This window comes from Telopea speciosissima, chromosome 7, assembly GCF_018873765.1.
Source record: "Telopea speciosissima isolate NSW1024214 ecotype Mountain lineage chromosome 7, Tspe_v1, whole genome shotgun sequence".
NCBI classification, from domain to species: Eukaryota; Viridiplantae; Streptophyta; class Magnoliopsida; order Proteales; family Proteaceae; genus Telopea; species Telopea speciosissima.
The window spans coordinates 32,115,926-32,130,103 of NC_057922.1; the positions used below are offsets into that span (position 1 = coordinate 32,115,926).

The 14,178-nt window shown below is 40.4% G+C and overlaps 1 protein-coding gene across 4 annotated transcripts in view; it reads left to right on the forward strand.

The window, feature by feature from the left end:
- The first annotated feature begins 212 nt into the window (after positions 1 to 212).
- The window catches only part of LOC122667889 (protein TRIGALACTOSYLDIACYLGLYCEROL 3, chloroplastic-like), a 53,478-nt gene continuing 39,512 nt past the window's right edge, over positions 213 to 14,178 (forward strand). For 3 of the 4 annotated variants that reach the window (XM_043864364.1, XM_043864363.1, XM_043864362.1), the window contains exons 1-2: positions 214 to 652; positions 865 to 1,014. In XM_043864364.1, the coding sequence (XP_043720299.1) occupies positions 455 to 652; positions 865 to 1,014 (348 nt within the window). In that variant the 5' untranslated portion in view covers positions 214 to 454. Of the gene's footprint in view, positions 653 to 864; positions 1,015 to 14,178 lie in introns of all 4 variants that reach the window. The other variant, XM_043864365.1, reaches the window with a different exon arrangement.

Consider the following 14,178-nt stretch of genomic DNA (forward strand, 5'->3'; position numbering starts at 1 on the left):
TTAAATCACTGGATCAGAATCTTGTACCTCAGAGATCACTTGCTTTGAATCTTCATCTCAATCACGCTCGTATGTACAGTAGTAGTCCCGGTCCGTTCCATTTCTAAAAATTAAATCACAGTTAAGAGGTGTAAATTCAATCACGCTCGTATGCACAGCAGCGGATAAATGTTCAATTCCTTTTGTTAAAGAGACCGAAGAACAGAGCAGAACATTCCAATCTTTCGGACAAGGTTTTTAAAGCCTTTAACCAATCGAAAAAGCAATCCACTGTTGCTTTCTGCACTGACAAGTTAAATCTGGAAGTTGAAGTCGCCTTACTGTTTCGTCAATGGAGGAACAAGACCCACATCACAGATGTCTCTCTGTTGAAATTCGATGAATTCGATGCTCTTTTCCCAAAAGGATTTGAGCTTGTTTCCACATCCAGTTTTCTGATCCCCAGAGCTTTGCAATGTCAAGAAACATTGTCTCCTCTGTGAATTCTTCTTTTCTACCTTCAAATCATTCCGGGGTACCCTCTCGTTCTGCTAGATTTTTTATTCCAAGCAGAAAGAGTTTGGGTTATTGTTCTGGGGAAAGAAAGATCGTTTGCGCTTGTACGGCCCCTCCAAGGAACTGTCCTGATGGATTTTCTGCAGTCAGGTTTAATGTAAGTTCATCAATCCAACTCCCTTCTGTAATGTTACTTCTTTTTTTATTGGTATCGATTTTGCTTTTCGCTTTTCTTTGACAGATTTTTGCAGTTCTTAGTTCTCTTCTCAATAGGGGTTTTCAACTTTAGTGCTAATTGTCAACTAGGCTGATATTAATCACTTTGAAAGCCTATTAATAATGGCTTTGTTTATTGTTTTCTTTCGTTAGGATCCATCCCGCAAGGATAACGATTCATCCAGCGTGGAGAAATTGAGTGTGACTAGAGACGTTGAGGATGACTCTGATGTCCTTATTGAATGTAGGGATGTTTTCAAGTCATTTGGGGAGAAGCACATCTTGAGAGGTGTCAGCTTTAAGGTGAATTTTGTGAACTCTTGTTTTCATTCCCATTGGTGAGTTTGGTAGAATTCATTTACAATATTGAAGTTTATTTAACCCAGTGCCTTCTTCATTAAACTGATCTACAATATTCATCCGTTACAACTGGTGATTGGAATATTATAGCCATAATAAGTTATTACATTTTTTTTATTTTAAATTATGATGGCTTTTAGAATAGGGCATATATGGATGGGATTTTATCAATGCATTCGATACTCTTGTAGTATTTGCAATTTATCATCTGTAGGGATTGAGGAACTTGGAGATGTGGCTATCTATTTTTAGTTTTTTTGGAGTTTGATTCCATTTTCTGTTTGCTGTCCTCTGTCACCACCAAGAGAGGGGCAGACATGAGTTTGATCTTAACCCCTCTTTCCTGATATCTCTGCATGGTTTATTCCTACTCTAGTTCTATCAAATCTTTATAGTTTGTTGTGGCCATTCAAAATGTGTTTCATTAATTTAGCGTTGGAAGAATTGCAAAGAGTATTGGTTTGCTTGTACGTGAGCCAACACTTTGTAGTTGAAATGAGAATTGAATGAGTCAGGCTGAGATGGCTGGCATATTGAGGTTATTAATTTGGTTTATTTAGTTTTCTTAGGATTGTAAAGAGGAGTATGAGTAACTCTTATGGCTTTAGTTTAGTTTAGAGTTCTTTGAAATGGGTTTGTTCTAGTACAGGTAAAACAAACCATGGTTTTCACCCCCGAAAAAGAAGAGTTTCACCATGGCTGCCCTTCATTAGGAACTCTGCTTCAAACATAGTTCAAAAACTCATCTCGACTAGGTCAAGATAATCGAAATCTTGAGATCTTGGCGAGATACTGCATTTTTTTTGGGTTTGGGTTTGATGTTTCGGTGGGCAAATGGCCATAGTTGGTTCCGAAACTTTAGGGGAAGCTTGTTTTAGGCTTGATAATCATATTTAAATCTTCAAATTGTAAAAAAAAGCACCCAATCTGGTGTTTTGGATTTGCACCCTTGGTTGGTAGTAAACGTCGAACCCTTATATAATATTGCCTATTCTACACATTGTTTGAGTGCTATGAGACATAATTGGCAAGTAAAACAAGTAAATTATGCAATAATGGATGAAGACACATAATATTGAATAATTATTTAAGAAATAGTTAAAGACTTAAAGGAGAAACTACAAAGTACAGTGAACAATGCATATTACATAGACAACCTAGTATAATGAACACTACAGATGTCTAGACACCCTAGGCTTCCATGTCCCAACAATACAATACTGTGAGTCTGTGACTGTCTACTGATATGAACTATGACGGGCTGGATCAAGTCCACTCATTGTCTTATGGAGCCGACGTGCATTGTCCTCCGTTTGCATGACATATAAATGCCACGTCATAGTGTTCGAGAAGAAACGAGAGTAGTTTCTTCTTGAGCAGGTCAAGATATTTGAGATTTTCGAGATCTTGCCCAAATTTCAGTTGTCTCAGACCAAACTATGTATGTTTGATATCTCGTATGCAATCTCGTCTTGACCAGGTCGAGATATCCGAGATTTTCGAGATCTCACCAAGACCTCGCCGAGTTTTTGAACTGTGGCTTCAAATAATTTCAATTATCTCCAATATCGTTTGCTGTTCCCTGCAACTAACACTATACCTTCAGTTTACCAAGCATACTAGGTGCTCGGCTTGTAAAGAATTGTCTGTAAAAAGTTGTCTGAAGATTAATAATTAGTTTCCCAGTTCCCATCTAAAAAGGGAAAGGTCATTAATGCAAGACAGACTTGTGATCTCAAGAAACAGTCAAACTCCCAAAAGTCAAAGTCAACAGAAAAGTCAACCTTCTCATATGAAGGTCAAACTCTAGATTTCAATCCCCCCAATGAGTATTAACATCCTTCAGAAGACGAGAGAGATTGGTTGGTTAATTTGAGAGTAATTAGAGAATTTTAGTTTTAGGATAAAAATCTGAGAAAAATAGTCAAACTGAAATTAAATCCAATCAGACCAACAAAATCCCCCCAAACTCCAGTCAATTTCTCCCCTTTGGTAGACTCTCTAAACCCCAAAATATGGTTCCAATCTAATTGCTAGATTAGAACTAATTAAAGAACCAAAATTCTGATACCTCAGATTTGCAGGTTTAGGGTGAGGATTAAGTAGCAAACAAACAAAAACTCAGACAGCCCTACAAACCTGGTCGAGTGTTGTTCCTAGGTAGCCCTTTGATTTTCCAAAATTTCATGGAAATCGGAGTACTGACTTAGGAGAAAATAGCGGATCAATGTGTATACTGAAATTAGAACCAAAACAAGGTAGCTGCTCGTTTGATGAAACTGAAATAAAACCTTGATTTAACCTTACCTGTTGATGGATTTGTAATAATAGAGAAAGGATCACATAGCTCTATGGAAACCTGAGATCAACCAGCACCAAACAGCAGCACTCTTTGATCCATAACACAGAACAGTAAGAGCTGGCGGTAAACAGATAAGAGGTGGAGAACTTGAGATTGGTAGCCTATCTCATGGTTGGATCGCTTACCCACTGTCTCTCACCATTTCTTAAGGCCAAAGGCAACTCAAAATTTTATTAATCAAATCATGAAGAGGCTTAGCAGCCTTTCATTGTTTATATAGACTGAAATCAAGTCCTAATCAAACTAGGAAAGCTGGAAATCAACTCCTAGTATGAGTAGGAGTATTACAATGCTGCTGAATTTAAAAACAACTAACAACCAAAAGTCCTACTTCCATTAGGAATAGAAATAACTAATTAAAGAAACAACTAAGTAGCTCATGCGAGCTTGCATAGGCCCAGCCCAGCCGGCTTGAAATTATTAGGCCCAAACATGGACCTCAGATCAGGTTCAAGTGTGGCCCTTCTTCCTAGTTCATATTCTATTGCGCACAACCTGGAATTTTCTCCTTCTCCCACCAAGTATTCAATGAAAAAGTACTGTTCTCTACTTCTCTTCCAAAGTCAATCATGGGGTTAGCTAGATCAGTAATCTTTGCTTTTGCTTCATTTCATTTACAGGATGCTCTGTACTTGATGTTGGATGCCTCAGTGCCATAGTTGTCACGGTGCCTAGGTGACCCAAGGCGTTGGAGGGGTGCCTAAGTGCTTATGCGGCAATGTGCCCGCCTAGGCATTTTAGTATTTATTTTTTATGTATCCATTATATCTAGTATGGCAATGAAATAACTCTCCTTATATGCTACATCAAGAATCAACATTTAAGGCACATCAAGCTTCAATAAAGAAGCCATAACAATGCAGTATGGTAGAACAATGAGTCACTGACTACAAACTACATCAGAAACATTATGATTTATAAATAAATTAATACCCTATCAAAGAAACCATTTAAAATTGAACATTCATGACAAAAACATCATAAAAATAATTATTAAATAAATTGAGCAATCAAAATAAATCAGAAACATCATCCACTAGAAACCATATTCCATCATAAATCAGAACACTGAGAAGTGACAAACAAAATTTAAAGAAGAAACAGATTATTGAAATTAACTTAACAGAGAAGAAGAAGGAAAAAAATTACTTGAACAGAGAAGAAGACCATGTGGATGAGTTAATGGTCTATCCTTTTGGGAATTACCTTGCCCAGAAGCTCTTGAAAGCATGTACTAGAGAACAGAAGATGGAGATTCTTCACATGATCACCAAGAAGGAATTCCAACTTGTCACAATCTGTCTTGATATGCATAGGTAAGATTGTTCATTCCCTCTTGTTTGCAATAACTATAGAGGCATAAAACTAATGAGTCATACTGTGAAATTATGGGAGAGGGTTATTGAAACCCACTTGAGACAAGAAACTATATTACAGATAACCAATTTGGTTTTATGTTAGGAAGATCCACGATGGAAGCTATTTACTTAATTAGGAGACTTATGGAAAGATTTGGAGATTGCAATAAGGATCTCCATATGGTTTTTATTGACCTAGAAAAAGCTTATGACAGAGTCCCTCGAGAGTTAATCTGGCAAAAACTAGAGAAGAGAAGTGTTTCAAGTAAATATGTGGACATAATTAAAGATATGTATGATGGTGCAGTGACAAGTGTAAGAACTGTGGTGGGCCAAGGTTGTGAATTCCCAATTACAATTGGGTTACATCAAGGATCAGCGTTAAGTTCTTATTTGTTTGCGCTTGTCATGGATGATTTAACCAAGACATTCAAGATGAGGTTTTTTGGTGTATGCTTTTGGCTGATGATATTGTTTTGGTGGATGAGACAAAAGTAGGGATAAAAACCAAATTGGAGTTATGGAGATCAACCTTGGAATCAAAAGGTTTTAAGATAAGTAGAACGAAGACGGAATATATGGTGTGTAACTAAACGTGTGTAACTTTAGTTACACTAGTCACTAGAATGGATAATCAGGTGATGAAAATTGATGAGAGGAGATGGAGCCAACTTTAGATATCTGAGAAGCTTTTTTAGCCAAATGAGCTCGCATACTCCTAGTGATGCAGCACCAGAAGAAGAAGAAACCCTGAAAGTAGGGCTTAGTTTGGGAGCCGTAGCTTAGGTTTACATTTAGTAGGTTCTATACTTAGTTTTATTTCAGCTTATTTGTAAACTTAAATTGAAGTTATTAGGGGTAGATAGGACTTTTAACCTTTTAAAAATTTTAAGTTGTTTTAATTAGGTCCCCCTTCCACGATTTAAGTGAGGGAAGACTTTAATTTGTATTAGGATTTGGCCTATAGCCTTTTATTATAAAAGTTCAAATCGGTGGGAGGCTCCCCCACAAGTTTTATGAATTAAAAAAATCGTGTTTGTTGCCATTGTTGCTGCTGCTGCTCCTTGTGAGTGTTTGCCTTGTGGTTCTATCAAGGAAGAAAGGGTAGGTGGATCTCCTACGACTCCTTACGCCGTGACGGCTGGGAGGGTCCCTAAGATTGAAGGTGGTTCTAGTTGGAAGTTAAGGGATGCAAGAGAACAAGGAGAGAAATAAAGGTGGAAGGTGGAAGGTTGTAGAAGAAGAAGAGAATATGGTGCAATGTTGTGTATTGGAGAGATTGTCTCCACCACACCTATATTACTTCACTAATGAGATAAAGGAAATTACATACACCTCCCTAGGGAGATAAAAGGCAAACATAAAATACAATATAAGAAAGTAAGAAACTAGACTAGTACCCAAACTACCCTTATTACATAACTCTAACACTCCCCCTCAAGCTGGAGAATAAATGTCATACATTCCCAGCTTGCATAATAGGGTACTAAACTGATGAGGGATGGGCCCCTTGGTAAAGATGTCAGCTAATTGATCGCCTGTCTTAACAAAGGGAGTACAAATGTAGCCGGAGTCAATCTTCTCCCTGATGAAATGTCGGTCCACTTCAATGTGCTTTGTTCTGTCATGTTGCACAGGGTTGTGAGCTATGCTAATGGCAGCCTTGTTATCACAATAGAGTCTCATAGGTGCCTCAGTATCAAATCCCAACTCTTGGATCAGCCATCTCAACTATAGGAGTTCACATACTCCATGAGCCATAGCTCTAAATTTTGCCTCTACACTTGATCGAGCCACAGCTGGTTGCTTTTTACTCCTCCATGTGACCATTTTACTACCCACAAAAGTACAATAGAGATGTAGATCGCCTGTCAGAAACTGAACCAGCCTAATCAACATCAGTGTAGCCTTCAATTCTCAAATGGTTGTACTTGGCATATAGGTTACCTTTTCCTAGAGAGGACTTCAAGTCTTCAAGTACCTGAGGATCCGGTAAACAACATCCAAGTGCCCACTCTTGGGGGCATGCATAAACTGACTCATTACCCCAACTGCATAGGTGATATCTGGGCGAGTCAAAGAGAGATAAATCAACTTCCCTACACGCCTTTGATATTTCCCGGCATCAACAAGGGAAGGTCCACAGTCTTCTCCTAGCTTATGATTCTGATCAATAGGAGAGTTTGCTGGTTTGCAACCCAACACCCCTGTCTCTTTCAACAAGTCTAAGACAAACTTCCTTTGACATATATTTATTCCCTTCTTAGATCTTGACACTTTAATCCCCAAGAAGTACTTTAAGAGACCCAAATCTTTAATCTCAAACTGTTGAGCCAAGTAGGTCTTCAGCCTAGCTATCTCAGCTTTGTCATCTCCAGTCACTACAATGTCATCAACATAGACAATAAGGGTTGTGATGGTACCATTACCTCGTCGGGTAAATAAAGTATGGTCAGCTTGGCTCTGGGAATAACCATTCTTCAAAATGGCTTGTCTAAACCTCTCAAACCAAGCCTTCGGGGACTGCTTGAGACCATATAGTGCCTTCTTGAGCAGGCACACTTTCCCTTCAACTGAGGGACACTTGAAGCCAGGTGGAGTCTGCATGTATACTTCCTATTCTAGGTCACCACGGAGGAAAGCGTTCTTCACATCCAACTGATATAATGGCCAATCTTTATTAGCCGCCAAAGATAAAAGAACTCTTATTGAGTTGTGCTTCGCTACAGGAGCAAATGTCTCCTGATAATCAATCCCATACACCTGACTGTAGCCTTTAGCCACCAACCGGGCCTTGTATCTCTTAACTATACCATCTGATCGGTACTTGACTGTGTAGACCCATTTGCATCCAACTGGAACCCTCCCCCTGTGAAGATCAACCAGTTTCCAAGTATAGTTCTTCTCAAGGGCCATCATTTCCTCAGACATGGGTTGCTTCCACTTTGGGTCAAACATGGTCTCAGTGACATTTTTTGGAATGGAAATAGAAGAGAGGGCAGCAATGGAGGCAACACCTGTAGGAGAGAGAGCATCATAGGAGACAAACTGAGCTACAAGTTAGTGCAAGCACTCTTTCCTTTTCTAGCAGCAATAGGAAGGTCTAAATCAGAAGGAAGAGAAGGATTGTTACTTGACTGAGGAGGATGTATCTCAGGATGTGGATTCAAAGAGGGCTCTTGGCAGGTCTTCTTTCCTTTACTCTTCAAGCATTCACCCTTTTTGTACTGAATTTGGTAATCCTTCTTATTGCTCGAGCCACTTTCCACAACAACCTCATTTTCATTGCTAGCACTAACACCTGAATGGGTATCAGTATCAACAACAACCCCTTCTTTGTGTTTCTCAATATCAAACAGAAATGGAGAAGTAGGCAAAGGTAGGAGGAAAGGGATAGAAACAACCTCTTCATTTCTACTATTCTCCCCCTGAAGAGGATGTTGAGAAGGAGTAAAGAAAGGTATAGATTCAAAGAAGGTAACATCTTTGGAGAGAAGGCGCCTTCGGGAAGAGGGATGATAGGATTTATACCCCTTGGTAGAGGAGGAATATTCAAGGAAAATACATTTGAGTGCCTTGGGGTCAAGCTTAGTCCGGGCACATTTATTGACATGGACATAGCAGACACACCCAAACACCTTGGGAGGAAGAGAGATAGCAGAAATCTGAGCAGACAACAAGTCTGAAGGAGATTTGGAGCCAAGGAGTTTTGTGGGCATGCGATTGATTAAAAAGGCAGCGGTAAGAAGGGCTTCAGACCAAAAGGTTTTGGGAACATAAATGCCAAATAGGAAACTCCTAGTGACTTCTAACTAATGGCGATTTTTCCTTTTAGCCACCCCATTTTGTCGAGGGGTGTCAACATAAGCAACTTGATGGATAATGCCATGATCAGTAAAAAACTGTTGAAGCCCCCCATACATATACTCTCCCCCTATATTAGAACGAACAATTTGAATATGAGTATGAAACTGGGTATAATGAGCTGATAAAAATTTTTAAAGGCATCATAGACCTCACTTTTTTATTTCATCAAAAAGGTCCAAGTTGACCGGGAATAGTCATCAACAAAGGAGACAAAATAGCGATAGCCAAACAAAGAAGTAATGGAGCAAGGCCCCAAACATCAGAGTGCATAATATGGAAAGGAACAGTGGATCTATTACCCTGATAAGGATAAGGAGAACGACAATGTTTAGCAAACAAGCAGGGTCACACTGAAACACGTGGGAAGAAGGAATGGAAGAGTGGGGTATTTTTGTCCTCATAACACCAAAAGAAGGGTAGCCCAAACGTTGATGCCACAACATCATAGAATCAACAGTACTGTTGTCATTACGCCCACATGCGTAGGACTGAGCAGTAGGTAGAGAGGATGTTCCTTGATCAAGAAGGTAAAGTCCTTTTTCCTCACGTCCTCTGCCAATTACCCTCTTTGTCACTAAATCCTGAAATACACAGTGAGATGGAAAAAAGTAACAGAACAATTCAAGGATTTGGTTAGGTGGCTCACAGATAAGAGGTTAGTATGAAACTGAGGAACATGAAGAACAGAGTCAAGGGAGATAGAAGAAGTGACACGAACATTACCTTTACCAGAAATAGATGAAAGGGAACCATCAGCAAGAGCAGATAGAGTAGGAGTCATAACACTAGGATATGCCGGTCATATGATTAGTGGCTCCAGAGTCAATTACCCACGCAGAGGTAGTGGAAGGGCCAGATGTAGAGGCTTGTAAAGTGAAAGCTGAAGAGTCTGGCATTACAGGTGTAGAAGTAGGGCTATCCAGATATGACAAAACCCTGCGAAATGCTGCAATATCATCTTGAGTGAGGGATGTGGTGTTTGCCTGTAGTCCATATGGAGATCCCATAGGTGCAACTTCAGTCATCAAGGAGCATGCTTTGGCTACCCCTCTCCTGCTGCCGTGCATACCAGGGGGACAGCCATAAAGTATCCAACATCTCGCTCTCGTGTGTCCAGATTTCCCATAATGGTCCAGCTGAACCTATTTCCTCCAATAGCTGACGTAATGTAGAAATGCAAAAACAGAGGGGATGATACCCAAATCCAATGGGGAGTATATTCTCAACCCAAAAAGAAATTTTCAAACACTGGTAATTGCAGTCCAGTTAGCAAACTAAGCTAATACTTCAACAATATCCAATTCCACCATATGCTTCAAGGTGTAATGGCATCATACAACAACACGAGCAGCCATTGTTGCTGCTGCTGCTCCTTGTGAGTGTTTGCCTTGTGGTTCTATCAAGGAAGAAAGGGTGGGTGGATCTCCTACGACTCCTTACGTCGTGACGGCTGGGAGGGTCCCTAAGATTGAAGGTGGTTCTATCCTTCTCCAGTGCTCAATCCAGTAAGTTATTTAATTTTTCGTGCAACATCCCTTCTTATTCTAATCCTCCAATCTAGCCCTAACCCATCCTCATCGATCTCCACTAAACCCTAGGTTGCCTAGAGACTGTCCAGCCGTATTCTACCATCCATATCCTTTCTAACTTCAAGCATAACACCCCCACAGTAGCCCCTACACTTGATCCAGATTGTTGCCCCCATTCCTAGCTCAAAACCCTAAAATCCCCTCATCTCTACAAAATCCTAAAAACCCCAAATCCTTCCTAGACCTAATCAGCCATCAGAATTGCACTAAACCACAGCCAAACCATCCCCTTGTTGCCCCTAGGACTCGGCTAGAACCCCTGCCCAGAATTCCCACTCCAAACCCTAAATTCACCCTTTTTCCTAATTTTCAAAACCGAAAACCCTAACCCTAAATTTCTGAATTTTAATTTTTTAATTAAAACTTCATCAAACCTATACCATTAGCTTCTCCTAGACCTGCCTATTAAAACCATATAAAATTTGACCCCATTCTCATAAACCTAACCCTAATTCTGCCCATTTGAACCAGCAGCCCCTTTTTGATCTTGTTGCTTGGCCTCTAGTAGGATCCTTCGCCTATCTAGAGCTACATTACCTAGTGCCATTGATCCGTATTCGGCTTCGGCACTGGATCTGGAGACTATGGGCTGTTTCTTGCTTCGCCAGGTAACAAGGTTCCCTCCAAGGAATGTACAATAACCAGAGTTAGATTGACGGTCTTTAATGGAAGCAGCCCAGTCAGCATCAAATATCAATAACGGATTCTAACTTCAAACTTCCATTGTTTGAGAACAATATACATTTTCTTGGTGCTGACTTTAATTATCGTAGGATTTTGTACATTGCCTCAAGGTGAACAGCCTTCGGGTCATGTAGGAAATGACTAACACCACCCATATCATAGGCAATGTCTGGCCTGGTGTGGAAAAGGTATATGAGCCTCCCTACAAGACTCTGATATCACTCCTTATCCACATAATCACCACCTGTGCTGCGGAGATGGTGGTTAACTTCAATGGTAGATTCAGCGGGTTTACAACCAAGCATCCCTATTTCTTCAAGAAGGTCTAGGACGTACTTTCTTTGAGAGATGAAGATCCCTTCGTTGGATCGGGCTACTTCAATTCCCAGGAAGTATTTGTGATATCCTAAGTCCTTAGTCTCAAACTCGCTGTCAGTCAAGTCTTTAGGAGAGAGATTTCTACTTCATCATCACTGGTGATCACTATATAATCCACTTAAACAATAACGGCTGTGACCTTGCCTTCCCTATGTTTGACAAACAAGGTGTGATCGGCATTACTTTGTTTGAAACCAAACTTCTGCATAGCCTTCTGAAACCTGCCAAACTAGGCACGAGGTGATTGTTTCGAACCGTAGAGTGATTTCCAGAGTCTGCACACGTTGCCAGCTGTAGTGGATGAGTAAAAAACAAGAGGAATATCCATGTAGACTTCTTCTTCGAGATCGCCATTCATAAAGGCATTCTTTACAACCAATTGTTGAAGATTCCATTTAAGGTTTGCAGCATGATAACAGAGCTTGAACGGAATTCATTTTTGCAACTGGGGTAAAAATTTCTTGGTAATTGATGCCATAGGTCTGAGTGAATCCCTTGGCAACTAATCTGACCTTATAACGAGCAATGGTCCCGTTTGCATTCTGTTTTACCTTGAACACCCACTTGCACCCTACTGGTTTCTTTCCCTTAGGACAAGGGATAAGCTTCCAAGAATCATTTTTCTTCAGGGCCTGCATTTCCTATATCATAGCAGTCTTCCATTTAGGGTTTGTTATAGCTTCTCTCAAGACTTGTGGGATAGACACAAAGGATAAAGTGGAAACAAAGGCACGATATGTGGGAGACAAAGATTCATAGGAGACAAAGTTACAAATGGGGTGTTGTGTGCAGGATCTAACTCCCTTACTAATTGCAATAAGGAGATTATCATTAGAAGAAGAACTATTACCTTTTGTATGCTCAGGAGCTGGTTCAGGAGGTGCAAGAGGACATGGTATGGTAGGAGCAACTTTCTCTTGGCGATGAGAATAAGTAATGAGCTCTTTCCCACTAGTCAGAGTGTTTTCCTGAACAGTCTCCCCCTGAAGAGGAATATTATCAATGATAAAAGGGTTTGGAGAACTTTCATTTGGAGGCATTTCTTCCTCAAGATGATTCTCCCCCTAAAGAGATGCTGGATAGAAAGGCTCGTCCCCATGAAAAGTGACATCCATTGTGACGAACAATTTCCAAGTAGGAGGGTGATAACACCTGTACCCCTTTTGGGAGGTAAAGTACCCGAGGATCGGAGTTGTGAGCAAAGCAGACACAACCAAACACTTTGGGAGGGAGATGAGAAGCAAGAGCAGGGTCGGGAAGCTGACTTATTGGAGTCTTGAAGTCCAGAACAGCCCAAGGGACCTTGTTGATAAGGAAGGCAGCGGTAAGAACTGCATCACCCAGTAAAACTTTTGAACATTGGTAGTGGACATGATAAATTGGACAACTTCAAGGAGGTGCCAATTCTTTCTTTCACGAATACCATTTTGTTCCGGAGTTTGAACACAGGAGGTTTGTGAAAGAATACCATGGTCATCAAGATACTGGAGAAAGAGGCCATCAATATATTCGGTTCCATTATTACTCTGCAAAGCCCGAACATGGGCACCAAACTGGGTCCTAACCATATTATGGAAAGATTGAAAACAAGAAAAGGCTTCGGATTTTGTTCGAAGGAGAAATAACCAAGTCAAGCGAGTGTAATTATCAATAAAAGTATTAAATCATTGGTATCCACCCCGTGCAATAGTGCGAGAACGTCTCCACAAGTCAGAATGAATAATAGAAAAGGGAATACTATTTAATTATTCACTAAGATAATAAGAAGAATGAGTGTGTTTAACAAGTTCACACACATCACAAGTAAAACGTACCTGAGGACACTGTTTTATTAACAAAGGAAATAAACAATTCAAAATGAGAAAAGAAGGATGCTCTAGACGGCGGTGCCATTGATGTAGCTGGTGAAGATGACTATCGGCCCGAAGAGTATGTGCAGAGACTGAAGGAGATGCTGCAGGAGGTTCAGGATCTAGGTAGTAGAGCCCATCTTGCACCTTACCATATCCAATCGTTGCCCCCGTCACTAGATCCTGAAAAACACAATGAGTGAAAACGAAGTGAACACAACAGTTGAGGTCAATAGTAAGGCGATAAATTGAAAGCAAATTACCACACAGGTTAGGAACATGGAGCACAGACTAAAGAGATATGGTGGGAGAACACCATATCTGGTCTGGGAGTAGCTCTAATACATGATAAGCTATGATAAAGTCGTTTGAGGTGGCATGGCCATGTTCAACGGAGGCCTTTGGATGCTCCAGTATGGAGGAGTGATTTGATTCAGATTGAAGAAACTAAAAGAGACGGGTAGTCCTAAAATGACCTTAGGAGAAGTGGTGACAAAAGACATGCATAGTTTAGGTCTTGTATCAAGTATGACCTCGAATAGAGCTGATTGGAGGGCAAGGATTCATGTAGCCAACCCCATTTAGTTGGGATAAGGCTGAGTTGTTGTTTTTGCTGTTGCAGACTTGCAGTACCTGTGCAGTTCAGAAATTGTTGGAGCATCTTTTCACCCCAGAACAAATTTCCTGTGTAATATTGGCTTTGAGGCCTGACATGGTTATACTTACTGAACAGAGAAGAAGAAGAAGCGCTCTGGTACCATCGGATGTTCTGCCGGAAGATGCACCGCTGTTAGGGGTGGTGGCCATTAGGGTTTAGAGAAGAAGAGAGAAGGGGAAGAATATAGAAAAAAAGCTTGCCGGAATCAAGATGCCAGAGGTGTCTGAGGATGTTGCTGCTGTTTGAGGAGAAGTGCATTCAGTTCTTCTTCAATGGCTGAATGCCTAAGTGTACGAAGGAAGCTTGATTAGGGCCTTTTTGTTCTTGAGCTTTTATTTTTACCTAATGATTCCATGCATCT